Genomic DNA, 22,573 nt, shown 5'->3' on the forward strand with positions numbered 1-22,573 from the left:
GTGTTCTGTGTTGATCGGCATTTATTAATATTTTACATTATATCTCAGTACTATAAGATTCAAAATTTTTGAAACAAGGCAACATCGTGTTATTTCTATATATATAAGGCAATGATGCTATTAAATTTATGTAATAAAAGGTCGACATAGTTGAGAGATGTAACAAACATTCACACTTCAATTTTTATCACCCCGTATTTATAATTGTAAAATTATATGAAATTGATTTCTATTGATAACAGAAACTACTAATACAGTATAGTCTCGAAAACTCGGCACTCGATAACCCGGCACTTTGGATAACTCGGCCACACCCTGGCAGGGCAAAAAAATCCTTAGTTAATTAATTTTCATTATAGACAGCTTTATGCCTCATAAAGTATTTTTCTGAGGTCTGTCTTATCAGGTAAATTACTGAACACAGTGTATTCATTAATTTTCATTTTCATGTAGTAAAGGCTCTACACCTTCATAAAGGACGTACTTTTCCCTTGTTTAAGGGTATTTGGGCAGTTTATTCTTTGTTGTATTCTCAAGTAAACAATACATACAAGTACAGTGCAGTATTTTCTGAGGAAACACTCATACTTATTTTTTTAACCCCATTCCCGATAACCCGGCATTTTCACAAACTAGGCCATATTACGCCGAGTTTTCGAGACTCTACTGTACTAGTTTTTTGCCTATATTCATAAAGGCAATAATAAATTTCTGTTAAAAAATGATAAATGTATATAAGAACCCTTGTTTAATGGATGAATGTTTGTTTAAATTTACGTGTATTGCTGAACGTGAAGTACGTAATTATATTATATTTCAAGTTTATGTTTCATTTATGCCCATATAAGTCAGCAGTTAATTAACATATTCTAAAGATCTAACATACTCTATAATTTCGTTTCGATTTGTGTTGTGTGATTCAATACATAATTTATCTATAAATTTGGAATCTAATGTTTTGAATTGGAAGCAAGTCGATGGAATTTTTTGTAAGGTAACATTATCATAAAGACCATACAAAAAGAGCAATGCGTAATTTGATAACTTCGGTGATAAATCGGAACACTCCCTGTACGAAAGAGCAGAAAGAAATTCGTGAAAAGTTTCGTGAATAATATCGTAATAGGCTGGACACTTGTATAGAAGTTGAATACGTTCGATGGATTTTAATTTATCTTCATCCTGTAGACACTCTTTTAAACTCTGTTTTGTGATTCTGTTATTATAATTAAGCGGATAGGGGAATGTTCTACTTAATTTAATTAGTAAATCGATTATTTCTTTGGAAATTTTTGTATCCAGTAAGTCGTGTGCTTCGTAATTCGCTTGAAAGTCTTTGGTAATTTGAAACATCATTCGATAATATAAATCAGTCAATCTTTTGATCAATCTGATTCCTTCAACTTGATACAAACCGCATATTATGTTTAACATAAGAGGGCATTCGGCAATACTTTTTAAAAAAGAATTCTGATTGATATGATTTATGAGATTGGCACAACAGGAACTTTGACCTTCGAAAATCGAACGTATGTAAATCTCTTGTTTATCTTCAGTAAATCCTTCAATTGAAATTCGTAAATCCATATTTCGCGTTATGGATTTCACATTGTGTGGGCGACTTGTAATTAATATAGTAATTTTCTCTGAAATTTCTACTGATTCCTCGTTCAGGAGTTTTTCGATTACTTTATTATCTGCAAATTCATCGTAGCCGTCTATCATTATAAGAATGTTTATTTTGTAGTCAAATAAGTCTGGTCTTTCCTCACTTTGAACATTTTCAAATATGGTGTCCATGATTGAGTCCGACAATGTCCTCTCATCCAGTTCGTGTAAGTCAATGATGACAACGAAATAGAAGTGATTTAGATAACCTGCAGGTTCATTTGATGCCCAGTCGAAGGCTATTTTCTTACAAAGCGAAGTTTTACCATATCCAGCATCTCCTATAAGGAGAATTGTCTGGTTTTCATCTTTTTTTGCAAATACCTGTTCTAGACGAAGGATTTCTCCTAATTTGTTTCTTGAAGCATATTCTTCTCTTAATTTCAATTCTACAAAGTACTCCTTTATGGAAAGGTCATTATCCTTGCAATTGTTGTTTCTCACTAAAGATCTCATATAAGCATTCGATCTTTTATAATGATTTTGCAGTCTAGTCCTTGATTTCCGAAGAATTTCTGTAAGAATAATATATTTAGTTAAATTTGTATAAGGAGATAATATATACTTAAATTAGAATATATATATATAATACATTTCAATGATTTGCAATGACTCAGAAAGAAAAGTTATTAATAATATTAAAGAGAGATGGGAATAGTTTTGACTTTCAAGGTGCCGTTATAGATATATTCATACACTATGATTACATCAAAATACTGGCTTGTAATTCGGTGTTAGAACTGAAAAAGACACCGAAAACCCCACGTGGCAAGACGGTTCGGCACAAACCTTCAACATATACCAATAACTAGTTGGTTGATCTACTGTAGGCGTATCCTGAGTATCCAACTGAAAAGATGAAGAGACAGAAAGGTATACTATGATAAAACAGTAAGGTATGCATGGCAGTAGCTCAACTACAACCGATATTGAGGAATCTGAATTAGAACGTGCAAACTCCTATATCACTGTACCCTACCGATAGCGAGAATAAATTCTTGGATACTTTGATTTCATATGTATAAGTGCATTTTTCACATTCAAAAACCCCACCAGTGGCCGAGTGGAACAAATAACTGATAGTAGGTCGCGGGTTTGCCCCTGATCAACAGGCTGAATACTTTGAGTTTTAGGAGTTACTTCAGGTGTTTAACCTTGTGCTTTCTTTCCTACGTGCTCTAGTATTTTGTAACTCTATTTTCACCATCATTCAATATCATTCAATGGTACAGTACACATTAAAATATTTTTGTGTTTTTTATGAAATTTGCAGATGCATGAAATTACCAGGAGTTATTTATTATTAATCAAGTGTTCAACACGTCAAAGATTTTCTTGCAAAGAATTGCTTTATAATCGGCTTGAAGTCAATGGCCTTCACCATGTGATTTTCCATACACGAATGAAAGCCAGTTGAAACACTGTTGCCCCAGTCTTTAAAGTAAAAATTCTCTTGCACGAATGGAAACCATCATTCACGTGAACACTTTGAGTATATATTAAAAATTACGAAGCGCAGATTTCAAGTTCTCCGAAATTACTTTTACTAACAATATAGGGAAAGTCTCTCAACTTTTATGAAGTATTATAATATATTTTATTAAGTGGCTTCTACGCTCGTGGAGCCCCAACAGCCCAGAGTGCCCATGAGTTATGATGGTCCTGATGCTAGAGTGTAAACATGATACATTATTCATTTACATTATCAGCCATATTTCTTAATTATGCTGTTTATAGAAGAAATAAATGATAAATGATTTGTGATTTATATGAAATTTTTTAGGTTAAAATTTCAATCTTAAAAAATCATTCAATATTCTTGTAAATTTTCAATGCCTTATTGCTGAAAAATAATTCAAGAACTTACTGTTTGTTTCAGGATCGCATTCTGTCGTGATGTTTTGGGTTCCAATATGTAATGTTCGAGGACTGTTAACTGTAATTTGGTACGTTTCTGTAGCCATACCTATAAAAATAATGCTAATTTTCATTTAAAAATATCATCAGGTCTACCGAAATTTACATTTATATAGTGTAAATGATAAAATACGACATTAAAAATTTTACTTCTATATGAAAAAATCAAACTGCAAGATTAGTAAATGTTCAATTCACATTTGCATAAATATCTTTCTGGTTTCTCCATTCCTGTATAGCAGTTTGAACTTTGGCATCTGATGAACAGTGTTGAATTTTCGAAATGTTGATATCAGTTGTAGGCGGTAAGGATAAAGAGAATAAGCAATAAGCTTCATAGTAAAGTAAGAAAAAAGAGAGCAACTAAATGTATGAGATAGGATTGTTACAAAATAAAGAAGAAATAAAATACAATCAGCAATATGAAGAGAACAAATATAAAAAATTAATTAAAAAATTTCAATACCCAACTAAATAAAACATAAAAGTTGGAAAGAAGCTCTTATACTAAACAAAACAGGAATAAACCTACCAATAAACATCAAGGAAATACTATACAGATGATTAGATTTCAACGGCCCCAATAAATGGGACGTCTTAAATATAATATCAAATCTGGACAAAATGTGTAATAATCTACCAGAAACAGAATCAACTATCATGAAAAGTAAACTAAGTAATAAAATTAAACCATATATAACTAAAGAAAGAAACAAAACAATAATAAAAGAACCAAGCTATCTTCAATATAAGACCCAAATCCAAGAGCTGAATAACTTTTTAAGAGATAACGCATTAGAAATTATTAAAGCTGACAAATCAAAACAAACAGTAATAGTTAACCAAGAATGGACAAGAAATAAAAAATAAAAAATTGTAGCCAATAATAATTTTAAAAAGCTACCTATAAACCCTATAGACGTAATATATTTAGAACTTAAGAAAAGAATTAATTAATAAACTCGAAAAACTTAATAATATTACTAAAAACAGAAAAATGGTTCATACTAAACGAAGAAAATAACCGTATACCAAAACTAAATATAAAATCGACTCAACTAATAAAGGAATTTGATGGAAAATTTGCTATGTGTCTTTGGAATAAAACACAATACTAGTGTTTACTACGCCACAATTATAAAACAGGACACAATTTCAAAAAACAAATAAATAAAATCAACCTTAAAACCCTACTCAGTATAGGGGAGACCGGGGCAAGATCGGCATGTTAAGCTTTACTTAAATTTTGTGTAATAAATACTGCTGTAAACTGAAAAAAAAGCTTTGCATATTGTCTATTGGAATGTTACCTTACTATAAAACTGGTTAAAATCAGTTTGGAAATAAAAATAATTAAAATAATTACAACTTTACAAGAAGAGAGAAATTGACGAAGTTGCCCCGGGTATAGGGGCAAGATCGGCAACTTCTCTCTTTTTGTAAAGTTGTAATTATTTTAATTATTTTTATTAAAGTTGCCCCTGGTATAGGGGCAACAGTAATGGGGCAAGATAGCCACGTATATAAAATTATGTTATTAACAATGTATAAGTTGGAATTCACTATTAAAACAAAGAAATACAAATCCAACACCCATTTAATATTATTACAACGAAATGCAAGTTCAAAGACATATATACATGAATAACAAATGCAAACATGTTTTCATTTATCATCTGTTTGATTTTTATCCTTTGCTTCTAATGTGGCTTTATGTTGCCGATCTTACCCCGCTAGTCATAATTTCGAAACATTAAGTACAACCCTGAGAACAGAATGCCAAGCCACGATCTGGCCACGTGAATAAGTTGAAGTTACATCCTTCTAACAGGAAAAGTAACTTTCGTTATCATGGAATTATAAAAATATTATATGGAATTCAACGAAAATGAAAATTTGCTTGATAATTCAACTACGCTTGTTGGAGAACAATAAAAACACTACACTCAACAAGCCACAAATAAAACTCAACTGCCTGACCTATAACCAAAGTCTTCTTTTAATTTGTTTTTAAAAAAAAAGCGCTTGACAAACTTGCCCCGCATGCCGAAGTTGCCCCGGTCTCCCCTATACACGACCCCCATTATCTCCCCACCCATTTTACATTTTACAGCCAGAATTTATTTTTAAATTTTCGCTGGATGATAAAATTTTCTTTAAAAAATAAAGACGTAGTCGTTTCCAAAAAATTCTTCGGTGATCATCATATTTCTTATAAATGTTCCTTAGTAAAAACTTAATAAAAAGCAATCATTTAAAAAAAATTAATACTTTTTAATTGGTTGTTTCTATGTTTTAAGGAACTTTTGCCAGGAAGGCCACGTAGCCTAAAAAGGAAAGTCGGGTCGTCTGAAGTTTTTACTAAGGAACATTTAAAAGAAATATGATCACCCAAGAATTTTTTGGAAACGACTACGTTTTTACTTTTCAAAGCCAAAATTTATTTGCATTAATCCCCCTAGTATACAAACTTCCCTTGCAAATTTTCGACATATAGGACAGGAGTTATTAACCCACTCACAGCCTTATTCACGACTAAAGTTAGGACGTCTAGGCCCTGAAAGTCATATATAAACACTTACATAAATTATATCTTATGACTTTTAGTGCTAAGATGCCCTAGCTCAACCAAGGATAAAAACACTTAAACTAAGTTCAGACACAACCTTGTAACAGCGTGAATTATTACATGTGAAAGCAGCCATTTTATGGAAGCAATGTGAATACGTCTATTTTGAATTAAAAAATCGGTTAGACTGAAGCAAAAAGTATCCAGCTAAAAAAGGTCTTAAATATAATATTAACGAATAGACAGATACATCTAGACGTAATTTGACACGCTGAATCGATTGGTATTAAAAAAAATTACTTACGATCGACCGTTTAAATATTACGAACGATTTTTTATTTCCGGCTATTTGCTTCGTTTAAGAACAACTTTATTAAGAAACACGCAGGTACTCGTCGATATTAACAAAACGAATTACTTTAATTAATACACCATAATACATTCCATCTACGGGAGAATACGACATTAAAAATGCTAAAATGGTGTCGTTAGCCAGTGAACACGCGTAACCACGACAAGGGTGTAGGGACAATTGACGGAGGGAAATTTTCCCTCACAGGTGGACATGTCGAGCGTGACATCACTTCCACAATTCGCTACACACACGTGAGCGGTAACAGAAATAGTTGACACGATAATATAATTATTATATATTATTTAAAACAAAATTAAAAATTTAATACAGAATTTAGTTTTCCTCATGTTACTTTGTAACAACATTAACATCTTTAGTCCTTTATCCCAAGAAATCCGAGAATTGTTTGAACTGTTAGCTATTACCTAAGGGTTGGAACCTCTGTATAAGATAAATATGGAAACTAATCCACACAAAAAACTGTTCTTTATGTGGATGGTTGTTGGTAGATTATATTATTTTAGTGATATTTTTATTAGTTCGATGTGAAGAAGTGAAATTATTTTTATGGTATAAATATTTGTTTAATTTATGTTTTCGTGTATTTAAGAAACAGGGATAATCGTTATTTACTGTGCAACGAATAAATACAATTATGTTTGGTAGCATAATTTTGTTAAAGTGGATTATTATACGATTATAGATGAATAGAGATGTGAAGTAGAAAATTTTATAATGGATGTCTGTATAGAGTCAATATTTCAGGATTTAACTTCAGGATTTAACTTTTTTTACTTTTAGTAAAAATTTTAATGATGATAACTGTATAGAAATATGTTTTAAACTTGGGTTAATGCCAGATTTCCATGACTCTACCTTACTTATATCATGTCCAAAATGTGACGGTAATATGAGGATTGCTAAGCATCGATCATCCAAATTTGGTTACAGATTCTTTTGTAATAATAGAGTAGATGGAGTAAAATGTAATAATAGAATTTCAGTTTCAGAAAACACTTGGTTCTCGGGGACAAAATTAACCGTGTTAGAAGTATTAAAAGTAACTTTTTGTTTCATTTGTGGATTGCCTGTTACACAGGTTGCACTACATACGAATATTTCTGAACACACGGCAATCCTGGCACGGCAGACTGGTACAGTTTCTGCAGGGAAGTGTGTGTAATAACGATGATGAATAACTTAGAAAATAAAAAAATTGGAGGTAAAGGTTTGGTTGTAGAAGTTGACGAAGCACATTTATGCACTAGGAAGTACAACAGAGGCAGGATTTTAATATCCGAACAAGATTGGATTTTTGGAGGAATATGCAGGCAAAATAGGGAAAGCTTTTTAGAGTAGCAGATAGGAAGAAGAGCACACTTATTCCTCTCCTTCTAAAATATGTGGATGAGCAGTCTATAATTATTACAGAATGTGCTAGAGTATATCAGGGTCTAGAAAAGTATGGGTTTTCGGAACATTACACCGTTTGCCACAAAGAGTATTTTGTCCACCCTAAAAATAAAGATGTTCATATCAACACCATTGAACGTCACTGGCGATCTGTTAAGAGTACAGTAGACCCCCCTATAACGCTTAGATACGTTCCACGTTAATCGAATTTTACGTTGTAGGAACGATTAAATACATGAGCCAATCGCAGGTATGAAGTTGGAAGTAGCCCGATGGGTGTGAAGTTTACGGACTAAGGCTGTTTGAAAGGTTTTCTTCTATAAAATCAACCGATTCTAGACAAATTTCACTCAACATTTCCAAAACACGTATAATTTTTTGGGAATAATCTGTATAAACTATGCTATAAGCAAAAAATTATAGGATTACTTACCGAGAGTGCACCGTTCGACTACGCCGTTGCTCAAAGCTTGTTTTCGTCGCGGAACAGCACACGAAACGCCGGCCGCGATTTCTGATAAATAATTTTTCGCAAAAAAATAACTTGACCTTTGGAGACATCATTAATATAAATAATTTTTATGGCCGTTGAATAAGAAATGTTTCTTTCACAAAAAATGTATAAAATTAGTGCTGTATTAGACTTACGGTACCTAATTTACATACTGTACAGACGATAATAAACTCAACCTATTGCCTAAAATCTCCGTAGCGTGGCGCCACGCTAGACGGCGGAAATTATATATTTAATTATAATAAAGTTACAATAAGTTAATATATAATTATATGTACAGTACCTAATTTATATATAATACTGTACAGACGATAGCAAACTCAATTTAGCCGCTCCGTAGCGTGGCGCAGGACGGAGGAAAGTAGTTCGGCTGCTCATCCACTATTGGTCCAGATTCTATCAATCTTGTCGCGAAACGAGTCGGCGACGACGTTTTAGGAGCTCCTTTATACGAATGTTGCTGCAATTTTTTCGCTACGTTATAGGAATTTCTGTTATAAGAACGCACGTTATGGGGGAGTCGACTGTAATGTCAAAAGTTATGATTATGAAATGGTGGATCAGTATTTAGGAAAACTTTTATATTTTGAGAAGTATTTTAAAAATGAAGAAGGGAAATTTATCAATGATTTTGGATTTAGATTTAAAACTTTTCTAAATCATATTAAACAAATATATCCAGGAATGGTAAAGGCAAAAAGGCAATTGCCGTCATTAGAATATGAACCTGCCTGTAAGATTAAAAAATTAAATGTATATAATTTTGAGGAGTGTAAAATAAAATGTAAAAATAATGTAGTTGCTAATAAAAAACTAAAAAATACGGTATATCTTAATAAAAATATAAAAAGTACTATAGTTCATAATGAAAATCTACAAAGTATTCGAAACAATATAGGAAAACAAGAAAGTTATACAGAAAACTATAAATTAAAAACTGATAGAAAAATATTTTAAAAGAATTACTACGTACGAGTACTTTAGCAACTGTATCAGCAATTCTCGAAAATTATAATGATAAAATTACTTCGAAATGCTAAGATTAGTGCTTTTGATAAGGTGAAATATGAAATAGATTATCCTAGTTATGATATACTACACCCGTTATTTTTAACTGAATTTCATCCTGTTTCCGTTTTAGGTGACGGTGATAGTTTTTATTCATCCGTGTCAGTTCTTCTGTTCGGAGATAGTACGTTTGTTGAATTATTCAGATTATGCACACTTTATTATTTCGTAAAATATAAAAGCAACATGCATTTACTGATTGAAGAGAACCAAATGCAGGTAACTTTGGAACACATGGCCCGTGGAATAAGTGTTAGCAATAGACTTTTTAATGTGGCAAAAGAGAAATATCCATCGATTTCGCACACAGATATTTGGGCCAATTCTATATCTATTTATAGTTGCGCAATAGCATTAGGTCGACCAATTTACATATACAGTGGGTGATCGGTTAACGAACATAATCCGTTCCAAGACTTTGTTCGCTATCCGAATTGTTCGTTAACCGATTATCGATTTACCATAGGTTTTAATGGGAATTTAATTAATTCGTTCTGGACACTCCCCAAAATAAAAAATATACACTTTCTTACTACGTTTATTTATATGTAATAATAAAAATACATATGTACACAGTCTTGCGTTAAAGAAGGGTTAAAGAATCTGTCTAATGTCGATTGCTTTTCTCTCTTCTTCAGGATTTTTCGTAAGTAATTAATAGCATTGCAATTGTAGAAATCCTCAAGACTCAACCTGGTTTGGATGCCATTTTAAGACCGTTGTTCTGACATCATCCTACTTCTTTACAAGATCTTTAATAGCAGATATCGGCATAAGTCCGCATTTTCAGAAGAAAACATATCTCGCCGAGTTTTTTGGTGTTCTTCATTCAAGAGTTCTTGGCGTTCTTCTGTCGTCAGATCCGTTTCAGGTTCCATTACGAACTCTTCGATGTTCTTTATTTCTCATATGTGATTTTTGTTACTCCTTTAGCTGCTTGAGTCTTCTTGATTATACAGTATTTTTCTTAAATAAGATTGAACTGCGGCCTACTGTAGACCTGTTCACGCCATACTGCCCAGCAACATTAGGCATCTTCTGCCCACTCTCTACCTTTGCTATTATACTCTCACCTTTCGAAAAGAAAAACAGACGCAAAACTTAACGAGTGCCTACCCGACAGTCTCGCGAATACATAAAAGAATTGTTTTGTCAGAAAAATAAAAGGCTGGAATTACAAGGGAGAGTTTCAAAGTTCGGAGGAATACTATCCGATCGGTATATACCGGCTTGAGCGTCGATGTCGACGTCTCCCACACTCCGAAAAGTTTCGAATTGTTGCCCGAAGACAAGGAAAGTCCAATTGGTATTCGTTATTTTACGTCGCTTGTTTGTTCTGTGGGATGTTCGTTATCCGATCATGTGTTCGTTGACCGAACATAAAAATCTTTCGCGAAAGTGTTCGTTATCCGATTTGTTCGTTGTCCGATCTGTTCGTTAACCGATCACCCACTGTATTTAGCTTTGAGGTCTAGTAAAGGCATGTTTTTAAATGCAGTAAATAATCCAGAATAACTTTCTGAAACTATTAGAGGCAGCTTTTTGCAGTTGGAAAATGATGCATTTGCAGAGCATACACCAGTTAGAGTAGTATTATATCAACAGCATTATAGTCCCATTCTTTCAGTAGTTAATAACCCATGTGAATTTAAACCCACAAACAACTTTTCCCTCTTTAGCATTAGAGCAGATAGATTTATTCTGATAGGTTATATAGTTTAGTAAATATAATAAAATAATAAGCTGCTTTACTGGAGTTCACTTTATTAACAAGTTTCTCTAAAATATTTTCTTATAACTAACTTTATCGTCAGGAAACGCACAAGTAAATTAGCTTAATAGCAGCGAGTCACCTTTATTCCATTCTTACTTATACTGGATAGGAGAAGCTAACCCAAAATAGTACACTAGATTTTTTTGTCATTTTTAGTCAGATTAATTGTGCAACACATTCGCAGTATGTTATAGTGCCATCTTTGGGCACTGTTTTCTCCATTCTCGCTATCCTAACTGTCCTTTCGCTATTCTTTACTGCACTCTATCCTACTAATCTTCCCTTCCTGTTGGGAGGCTTTATGCTACTGTTGCCTGGCTATGAGTTAGGCAATGGCACTGCATCAACCAGGTAGCCATTACTGTCTCCCGGTGCAGGATGTGGCTTTCTTCCCCTTGACTTGGTGCACTTGGTAATCCCGCAGCCACTTCGATGGGTGATGTGCACCGCCTATCTCTTATTCTTCACTGTCTTTCTACTAGCAATTTTTCACCTCACCCACTCTGGTCACTCACCCCAAGGGCGGACTGGCCATGTAGAAAATGTGGAAAATTGTTAAGTAAGATGTATAATATAGATATATGTGTAGGCCTATTTCATTTTATCCGGCCCTACCCGTATCCGAAGTTAAATTAGTTCGACCGATCTGAACCAAACACTACATTAGCCCAAACAGAAAGCATTCTAGGAGAAAAATAATCAAAACTACCTTCTAAACAGAGAAAATTGGTCATTTATTTACATTGCTAGAAACTATACACAACTCCTATGAATCTTAATGCTAAACTATAGAAATGCGAGTTATTAGTTTTGTACCTAGCCACCAAAGCGATGATTGTAGTCATAACAAATTTAATGGCCACTTACATTATTTTCTTTATTTTAGGTAAGTAAAAAATGTTATTCAATAATAATTTCTTTATATTCCAAACGATTTAATTAAAAATAATCTATTTTGTAGTGTGAGGCCGGGACCTCACCCCCTCCTCAATAGGAAACTGGTTGTCGAGCTAAAGCTAATAAATCGGTGATTTATTTCGTAAACAAAAACGAGTGTAAGACGATTTAATTGTCGCATTCCCGGACCAAATTCACACGTCTTCGATCTAGATCAGGGAAAGTGGGAGAGAGAGCAACAGGGGAGAGTTCGACTGTCATCTTACAACGAGTTCAAAGCACATTAGACCAAAATTTACGGGACCGTCACTAAATATTCCTGAATACGCATTTCAAAAATTCAGCATTTTAATACAGTTTAATCCAGTGACTACTCAACACGATATTATTTCAGAATTGCAACATTTTAAATCGTCATGGATTATTTTAAAGAAAAATGTCAATGAAACGAAAATGAACATTCTACTGATGATCAAACAGAAACTAATAAAAATGCGATTTTATCCTCTTAAGTAGTATATAAATGTATGTTCTGCCCCACAAATTTAAGATTTTTAAAATCATATGAATTTAATCAAATCAATATTAAAAATCATAAAATCAATAGTAAAAATTAACTAAATTTAAAAACTGTTGAAATCTCATTCACTTATTATAAAATTCACTAAATTTTAAAATCTCATTAATTTTTACAAAATTCACTAAATTTAATCACACTGATTTATTTAAAACCAGTTTAAAAAAATATATATTTAAAAAAAGTTAAACAAACTCAATAATATGAGCTTTATAATTTTTCCCTCGATCTTCCATTCCCTTAAAAACAAATTTAGAATCAGACATTTTCTCAAAATATTTATCTTCTAATTTATTAAATCGATCAGGTAGAAAAACTTGAAATTCTTCACCCTCAAGAACTACTAATTTTTTATCACCAAAGCGAGTGGATATTGTTTTAATATAATCAATTGAATATTCATAATTAATTTCCAACTCATATAATTTCTTTGTTGGAATATTTTGAAGTTTACCAATATTGTTTAGTTTCTTCTTTATTTCCATTTATATTGGAAAAAAATTTATCTAATATATTTGTTAAAAATTTCAATATAGGAAACTATCTATCAATATGTAAAAATTATTTATTACAAATTCTTGCCAACAATGAAACAACTATATTTTTATAATTATTTTCAACAAATTTGTCAAAGAACTTTTTATTCAAAGTAGCATCACACCAATCAATTTTGTTTTTATGTTTTATAATAAGATCTTCGGATAATTCTTGATATTTAACAACTATTTTCCAGTCTAACACTTTTAAACGATCTAAGTCTTCAAGTAATTGTTCTGATATGGTTTGATATCTTAAAATTAATTTTAAATTTAATTTTAGAGCATATTTCCTAATAAACTCATTATCTAATTTTTGATATTGAGATATAGCATCCCAATCCACTTTATTTTTATATTCTTCAATAAATTCGGAAGATAATTTTTGATGAGTAGAGATGAGTTTCCAATCAACCTTTTCATTATATTGTCTTATAAAGTTTTCAGAGAGGGTTTGATGTTCTGATATTTTTTTCCAGTTTACTCTATCTTTAAATTCAATAATAAAAATTTCAGACAATTTTTGATTAAAAGATATTGAATCCCAATTAACCCTATCTTTAAATTCTATTATAAAACCTTCTGATAATTTTTGATATATAGAAATCAAATCCCAGTTAACTTCATCTTTAAATTCTCTTATTAAATCTTCTGATAAATTCTCTCGTTTTGAAAAATTATCCCAATTGATAGCCCTCTTTATTCTAGAGTCCATTTATATAAGACAATTTTTTTTAATTTATAATGACCTAATGCTAATGTATTAACTCCATCCTTTAATATATATCTCTTATCATCATGTGGTGATAAAACCTTCTTGTTAACTTCTATTGAATAAAGTTCATGTTTCTTGCTTCTAATTAGATTCATTGTTCTAGAATGTTCTGTTTTATTAAATAAACAGTCTTTATAACCATCAAATGATATCTTATTTTTAACAACACATTTCTTTACTCCTTTTGATTTCTTTGTAACCTAATCTTCTACTTTTAAAGCATACATTTTTTATCTTAAACCAACAAATTCTCTCATTATTTTTATCCTTCATTTTACCTAACACCTTCTTATTAACTCTCGGTATACCATATTGATTATTCTCAGAATAATCGGATGTATAAAAGTAATCAATCATTCCCTTCATATCCTGATAAATATCATCTGTTTTTATATCATATATATAACTGTCCGTATCCTGATATAACAATTTCGTTATCTCTATATTTTGGTTTCATCACATTATAATGAAAATCATACATCAAATGCTTCGAAAGATCTAATATACTCATTCCCACATAGATGGGTTTATTAAAGACTATTTTTTTCTTATACATGTGAATAGCACATAGGTTTTCGGTATATATGGTTCGATGTTTAAAGTTCGGCTTTGCGATTAATTTTTTTACTTTTTGGGGGTCACAAGATAATCTTATATCAACACGATTTCTTATATTTTCCATTGTCTTTCCAAACACAGAGTTATTCATTAGTTTAAAAAAGTCCTTTTTGAAATCATTAGTTGCTTTAGTTCTCATTTCTGTATTCAGATCTATGTATTTCTTTAACAAATCTGATTGCTTGAATTCTGATACTCTATGTATCTTTTTGAGTTTTATCCCCATTTTTAAATATTGTTTAAGATTTCTATAATGAAGCACATACTTCTGTTTATCATATAATGTGGTTAATAATTTAGATTGTTTTGATTCATCTGGTATTCTGTTCTCTGGAGCTAAAGGGAGATCAGAATGATAATCATGTAATTCTTTTGGATATTCCAGATCAACTTCTAATATATATCCTTTTTTATTCTTATCAGGAATATTCATTCAGGGATATTCATCTCTACTAACATTTTTACTACATCAGGCCGTCTGTATATAACTGGTTCCTTATATTCTCCATGTACTGGTACATACATTATGTAATAAGAAAAACTCATTAATTCATGATGTTGATATTTCATTGTATAAGACTTAGATGGATCTGGTTGACATGTTTCCATTTTCTTAGTTAAACACTCAGAGTCAGCATATATTACAAATGGTATCCTCAATGAATTTTTTAAGTTTTCAAAGCAAATACTTCCTCCAATAGTTTGTATTTTCCCCATCTTTTTTCTTTACAATCAGTTTCATGATTCATTAATTGTTCTACTGAATTATATTATGTTAGACATCTTTCACATATATAAATCTTTTCTGTATGCTTTGTTATTTGTGATCTGACTAATCTAGATAGATCTTTTATCAAACAGTAATGTGAATTTTCTTCATTTTTAAAATATAATAAATTTACATGCTTAACTAGTTTATTTTCTGTTATTCTTATAGGATATATATTTCATAATTCTTTTCTTTTTTCTCTTCTTCTTTTTTTATAAACAGCCCATTAAAAGTATAAACATTCACTGATACATTCAATTTTTTTTCACATTTACCTATATCAGATAAAGCAATAGGTGATTTGATTCCTTTAAATTTTTTTTTTTAATTTCATCAATGTTATAATTACTAACTCGATCAGGATTATGATTGTTTTTTCCTACTGGATTTAAATATGAAGCCATGCAATAAACAAAACATTCTTGATCTTTATTCTTAATATTCAATACAGCTTTCTTGTCTTTGATTGTTTTTGGTAATTCAATGTAAGATTATCCTCTAAATGTAACATATTTATTAATTCTTAGCTGTAAATTATATATTTCTATTAAAGACCATCCAGATCCTTTTGCTTCAAATTCATCCATCTCTCTTATTAGTTTATCAATCACTCTATTATAAAAAGCATTCAAATCTGTTGATTCTAAAATAATCTCATTCTGAGTTTTAAATGAAAAACCATTGTTCTCATTTTCTCTTTGATACTCACAGAAAACTTCGAAATTTACTTTCAAGTTCATATTTTCCAGTATCTCTGATATCTTACTAATAACTTTCTCTCTCACATCTTCTAAAAATTCTCTTGGTATGATAAGATTAGTCTCATTCCTAATTGAATATGTTTTTAATCTTGATTCAAATGCTGTCTCAATCTCTTGGATAGGTTCACCATTGTATAATGCATTCATATGTTTTCTTTTTTTAATGTAAAGATTCTTATAGGTTGGATTAGATATCACATTTTATTTTTTTTACTCTAGGTTCTCTTGGTTCTAAAAAAATATCTTCATCAAAGTTAAATATTTCATTTAATTTATGTCTTTCTCTTGGTTTTGTTATAATATCTTCATGAAAGTTAAATATATTACTAATTATATTTTTTCCTCTTGGATTTATTATAACATCATCATCAAAGTTAAATATATTACTAAATTTATATCTCTCTATAAAATCAATCAAGCTGCTTTCCTTAATCTTGAATAACCTCTAAGATTATTATCTCTACAAAATTGACGCAGCTGTTGAATGGTTTCTCTTTGTCTATAATTTTTATTAGTTTGTGATTGTCCATAATCTATATATATAAAAATGAATGTATGTCTGTCTGTGTGTCTGTCTTATGTCCTTCATGCATTACCACACCGTTTATCCGATTGCCATGAAACTTTGGGAAGTTGTTTAATATACTCCCGCGAAGGTTTGTGGCATAGTACGATTGCCACGTAGCTTTGGGAAGTTTTTTAATACACTCCCGCGAAGTTTTCTGGCATTTAGCCTACGATAAATGGCGCGTGTTTACACGAGCATTCGCACACAGTGTGTTCGATCGATTTCAAATTGTGAAGACCATTTCCCTCCTTCAAAAAATATCTCTATATATGCATTTGTGAACTGTTATTTACGATATTTGTAATAATTTTTGTTTAATCACTTTATTTCAACTTTTTTTTGCTAATTATGTATTCGCTCGAACTTCGTTAAAACCTTAACTGTACCCCGAACAACAACNTTATTAGTTTATATTATAATTAAACAAAACTCCAAATTTAATTAAAATATTCAAATTACAAGAATAGAAAAATGATACTAAAACAAACCACACCATCAATATTGATGACAAAAATGCGGTTAGTATAAATACTGTTTACTTCGTATAGTATATCGCATTGCACTAGTGACGTCATCAGTGTCGTCATAAAAAATAATGACGTCATTGATGACATCATAAAATAATGACGTCATCAGTGATGTTATAAAAATGACGTTAATATAAAAAAATATCAGACTTATCAACCCGATTAAATGAATCGGGATATCCTAACCACTTAACTAAATATTTATTTCCTTTCTTTTTAATTATTTTTTCGATCTTATAAACTTTATCTTTTTTATCATATTTCACTAACTCATTTTCATAAAATGTTCCTTTAATATCTTCATTATTTAAATCTTTAATTCGATAAGTAGTTGGATCCGTCTTCAACACTTCAGATATTATAAATACTTCCTCTGTGTAGGAGGGTAAATAACCTTTCTTAAATGGTTTTTTATATATAGATATTCTAACCGTATCACCTACTTTATATTTAGGAGATTGTGATATATTTTTTTCTTTCAAACAAATTTTCATAAAGTTTCGATTCGTTATCTTCTATACTTGCTTGTACAGGAGTCATTTTTATTGATCTATGATAAGAGTTATTATAATTTTTAATTAATTTATCTAAAACGTCTATCCATTTTTTAGTGTTGTGAGCAGTAAAATATTTCCACATTTTCGTCTTTAGAGTTCTATTAAATCTTTCGACTACTGAGCATTTTATTTCTATATTTTCTGTAGTAAACCAATGAATATTATTATCTTTAAACAACTGTTGCGTCACTTTATTGATAAACTCAGTTCCTTTATCTGTTTGTAGCTTTTCCGGCTTTCTTTCCTTAAATATTTTAGCAAATGCTTTGGATATTTCTTCACCCGTTTTCTTTTTAATTGGAATAGCCCAAGCGTATTTACTAAATATATCAATAACAGTTAATATATAATTTGTATTGTCATTATATCTTTTAAATTTCTGCATATCCACTAAATCTGCTTGCCATTGATCATCAATGTGAGAAACGTAAGTTCTTCTTCTATTAAATTTTCTTATAATCGGTTAATGTTTAGTATATTCATTGTGTTGATGTAAAAATTTTTAAATAACTTTTATAGGTAAACCAGTCTTTCTTTGTAATTCATTTATACCACAGTAACCAGTTTCTGGATTATAATAAACATCCTTGATTGAACTCATAAAAAACAGCTTTTTTAGTACCACAAACGGTACACGTTCCTTTCGCTATAGGTTTATTATTTTTTGTTCTTGTTTCTATAATATTATTTGTTTTTGTTTTCTTTTTACACTTTAAACAATAGATACTATTTATATTGGGAGAAATTCCAAGACCGAATCTCTTCTTTGCACTAATGATTAATTTAAGAATTCCTCTTTTTATTCTTTCTCTAAGTGAGGGGTTTTCTATAGCATCTAATTCATTTAACAAATTTTTATCATAGATTTCATTTCTAGTTTTTGTATCTTTATTTTTTAAATAACAAATATCATGTCTATATGCAGTTTCATCTACTTTGTTTATTGGTTTACTCCATGACTTGTAGGATAAATCAGGATTTAATCTAGTTTTACCCCATAATAGTTGAGTTCTTGGACCCGTAAATGAATGGCCTGGTAAATGCATTTCAAACGGTAATTTGTTTATCATTTCATTAACAGCTCCTTTTCCTCTCTTCATTTATTTATTCAAAAATTTATATCCATTCAATTGTGCTTTCTTTATATATTTCTCTAACGGGAAATATTTCATATTTTTAAAAAACTGTTCTTCTCTCAAATACACGTCAGATTCTGATATGTTCCCAGATTTGAATAGATTTAATAGCTGTTTATAAAATTTAAATGCTTGCTTGTATTCCTCCTTTCTTTCCGATAGTTTTAATGACTTATCTATAACTTCATTATTCCGGCTCCTAAGCTTAATACTGCTAACGGAACTATAACAAACGCAGATAGACCAGAAGAACTAAATATAAATTTTCCAACTGTTAATGATACACTAATTATATGATAATCATTATAACTCTTTCTGTAAACATATATTTTCTTTTCTAAGTATTCTTCCATTTATAAAGGAGTAAAATTACGTCGAAATTTTATATTTGGGTTTTTAAGATCTAGCATAAAGAAATCGTATTGCTTTTGAGTAGCTTTACTATATAAATTTATACAAAATGATCCATCTATTTCTCTAATTATCTGTTTAATTTCTCTATCTTGAATCTTGAAGAAAATAATATAATTACAATTTTTTCTTATATCAATTGGTGTTGAATAATAGGATTGAAATACGTAAATAATTGAAGCATTTTTCTTCCTTCCTCTGATAAAGAAATCTACAATTTTAGATTGATCTTTTTCAGTAATACAATCATCAAAAATAATCAAATTTTTTATTGATGGATCTAAACTATCAACGTCAATCACATTATCTATGTTATTAGTAAATAATGTTTCCTTTTTTAAATTTATGAAACAATTTAAGTAGTTTATATTTCTCTTTACTTTTCAAACTTATAATATCTTCCTCTTCAACATCATCAAATTGTGTAAAATTCTCTTGTAATTTTTGATATTTAGGTTCGAATATATCTTTAGCACATACATATAAAGCATCGAAATTCAGTTGATCATAAATTAGATTTAATAAGAGATTTGTTTTTCCACATCCTGATGGACCAACGATTAAGAGTCTAAATGGATGTTTAGGTAATAATGGATTCTGATTAGGATCTTCATATTCATCTGGTTCTGTATAATCTTTTATCTTAATCATTTATTTGTCTAAAAATTTCAGCTTAATATTTAACTTGAGCTAAATGTTATTTAACTTAAGCTAAAAGATATTTAACTTGAGCTAAAAGATATTTAACTTGAGATAATTTTTTTAGCTTAGTAAATAAGAATGAAAGCGTTACTTACTTTAGCTAAGCTGAACAGAGCAATAAGAAAGAAAAATAAAGAACAATTACTAGGTAAAACAAGATATGAAGAAAGTCTTTCCGAGTTTCATAAACCAGTTACAGAGATATTAGAGTTTCCTATTCAAGATGTTAGACAAGATTTAAAAGCTATTGAAGATGCTATTCATAATATAACAATTCCTTCTACTATTGATTCTTCACTTCCTCAACTTCCAGAAAAGTTCCAGAAAGTTCCTCAACTTCTACTAAAGTTGATTATCCTTCATCAACTTTAGTAGAATCCACACCAAAAAAGTAGTAGAGATATACTCCAGAAGACCTAGATGAAGGATTAGATCAGGGGTGTCCAACACGCGGCCCAAGGCAAGTTTTAATGCGGCCCAATAAACGTGTAAACAAAACCGACAAATGTTTTCATTTATTATTATTTATTTATTTCAACGGCGTAAACTCAAAAAAAAGTTTCACAAAGCCGTAAACCTTTATTCATATTTTATTTTTGAGTAAATAGAAAATATTTTCAAATACTATTCTTGGAGATGTGTAAATGCGTTAGGATTACTAAAGAAAGCTGGAGTTGTGACTCAGGATTATAGACTCAAATTTGGGAAAAGAAGGGAAGAATGAGAAAGGACAAAAGATGTAGTAGTGAGAAAGGTTAAATAGATCTACTGTTCATCAAATATGGACCCGTAACTTCTCAATTTTTTACACTTCTTTATCTTTTGTCCTTTGTCTTTTTTCCCGCACTTGGGTCTATAATCCTTTGATTCATAACTCCAGCTTTATTTAGTATTTCTTCGAACGTTGCAAGATTTGGCCACATTGGGGCAAGTGTGGCTACTTTTTTTTTGTTTGAGGTAAAAAATATCATTTGGCGCTTTGACTGCTTTATCGGCTACATATTATTTATAGTTATATAAATTGAATAAAAACGCAGTTCAAAATGGCGTTTCGTCGCTTTTTATTAATTAGAGACCCAAATAAAACAAATATTTGTGTTTTTCAAATAAATTTCAGTTTGTCTCTTTTATAATAAACTAGCTGCAAGGGCCCGCTTCGCTGTGTTTTTATTTGTTCGTACATTTGTATGTAATATAGTTTTTGCTTTTTATATATAAAAGACTGTTTTTCTAAGTAATCTAGAATCTAGCTGCAAGGACCCGCTTCGCTGGGTTTTTATTTGTATGTAATATAGTTTTTTATATATATATAAAAGACTGTTTTTCTAAGTAATCTAGAATCTAGCTGCAAGGACCCGCTTCGCTGGGTTTTTAAAAAATAACGATAGTGAAGATTAAGATAATTACATTATAGCCAATCTTACCCATTTTCACAGAATGCAAGAATTAGGTCCCGCGTTTTCAGACTAATTACAGACGTGGTCCCGATTCTATTTCTGAACGTCTCCTGTTCACGTTTAGTCAAACGAACTATTTTCAACGTTTCTGTAACGTTTACAATCGTTCTATAATTGAACCAATATTCGAATTTTATGTTCGAATTAAAATTCGAATATTGTTCGAATTTAATTCGAACAAATTCGAACATAACATTCGAAATAGAAAACCACTTTCAACAACTTTCAGCCCCATATATCCCGCACCCTTATAGCTATCGAGATGCAACCCCCATAGTTCACGAATGTAGACTTGGGGCTATCACCACATATTAATACAAACAGCATTAATGTGCGATGTGTACTTTTTGCGGAAAAATGAAATATAGGGACACACACGTCCATTTATATATATATAGATGAATTTATCTATTTCTAAGTAAAAATTGAAGGTGCTGTATAAGTAATTTTTTAAAATATTCTTTTTTATGATAAAGTTTTAATACTTATTATTATAATCTAGACATGTTAATTTTTAAGTATACTTGTATATTGGGCCACAAGTATATATTATACATACTTGTGGCCCAAAACTCCTTGACTTGTTCCAATGCGGCCCAGAGAAACAAAAAGGTTGGACACCCCTGGATTAGATGTTTCATATTTAGAGCAAAATAGTTTTATTCTTCCATCTCAATTATTTAATAAACCTGAAAAAATAGAAAAAATGCTCAAAAAAGCTGAAATAAGATCGAAAACATTAGGTTCGTTTAAAGCAAATTAGTTTAAAGCAAATTAAAAAAATTAAAGAAGAAAGAAATTAAAGAATCATTAAGAAAATCGTTAGAAGAGGAGTTAAATATGTATCAGTCTGATTTAGATTTATTCAGAGATTATAGAAAAAAATTTTTTAAAGTCTATTCCAGTAGTATTAAAAATTAGTGGAGAAGGATTAGTTAGTGAATTAGACAAATTAACTGATAAACTGTTAGGTGGAGATAAAAAAGTATATAATAAAATTGTTG

The 22,573-nt window shown here is 30.4% G+C and overlaps 2 protein-coding genes across 2 annotated transcripts in view; both read right to left on the minus strand.

The window, feature by feature from the left end:
* Positions 1-559: 559 nt before the first annotated feature.
* The window catches only part of LOC111641172 (NLR family CARD domain-containing protein 4-like), a 28,409-nt gene continuing 6,395 nt past the window's right edge, over positions 560-22,573 (minus strand). Inside the window, exons 2-3 of the mRNA XM_023387297.1 lie at positions 3,536-3,634; positions 560-2,183 (exon numbers count right to left, since the gene is read on the minus strand). Of these exons, the coding sequence (XP_023243065.1) occupies positions 856-2,183; positions 3,536-3,634 (1,427 nt within the window). The 3' untranslated portion in view covers positions 560-855. The remainder of the gene's footprint in view (positions 2,184-3,535; positions 3,635-22,573) is intronic.
* Positions 13,320-15,919, minus strand: LOC111641174. The gene has a single exon (XM_023387298.1). It carries the CDS (start codon positions 15,112-15,114, stop codon positions 14,458-14,460), a length of 657 nt encoding a protein of 218 aa, XP_023243066.1. The 5' UTR covers positions 15,115-15,919; the 3' UTR covers positions 13,320-14,457.

The sequence above is a fragment of the Centruroides sculpturatus genome, unplaced genomic scaffold, assembly GCF_000671375.1.
Source record: "Centruroides sculpturatus isolate CEXI.00-Female unplaced genomic scaffold, Cexi_2.0 scaffold1516, whole genome shotgun sequence".
NCBI lineage: Eukaryota > Metazoa > Arthropoda > Arachnida > Scorpiones > Buthidae > Centruroides > Centruroides sculpturatus.

Bases quoted from the DNA above. Each gene is read 5' to 3' on its own strand.
- LOC111641174 (XM_023387298.1), bottom strand. From the start codon at position 15,114: ATGAATATTCCTGATAAGAATAAAAAAGGATATATATTAGAAGTTGAT.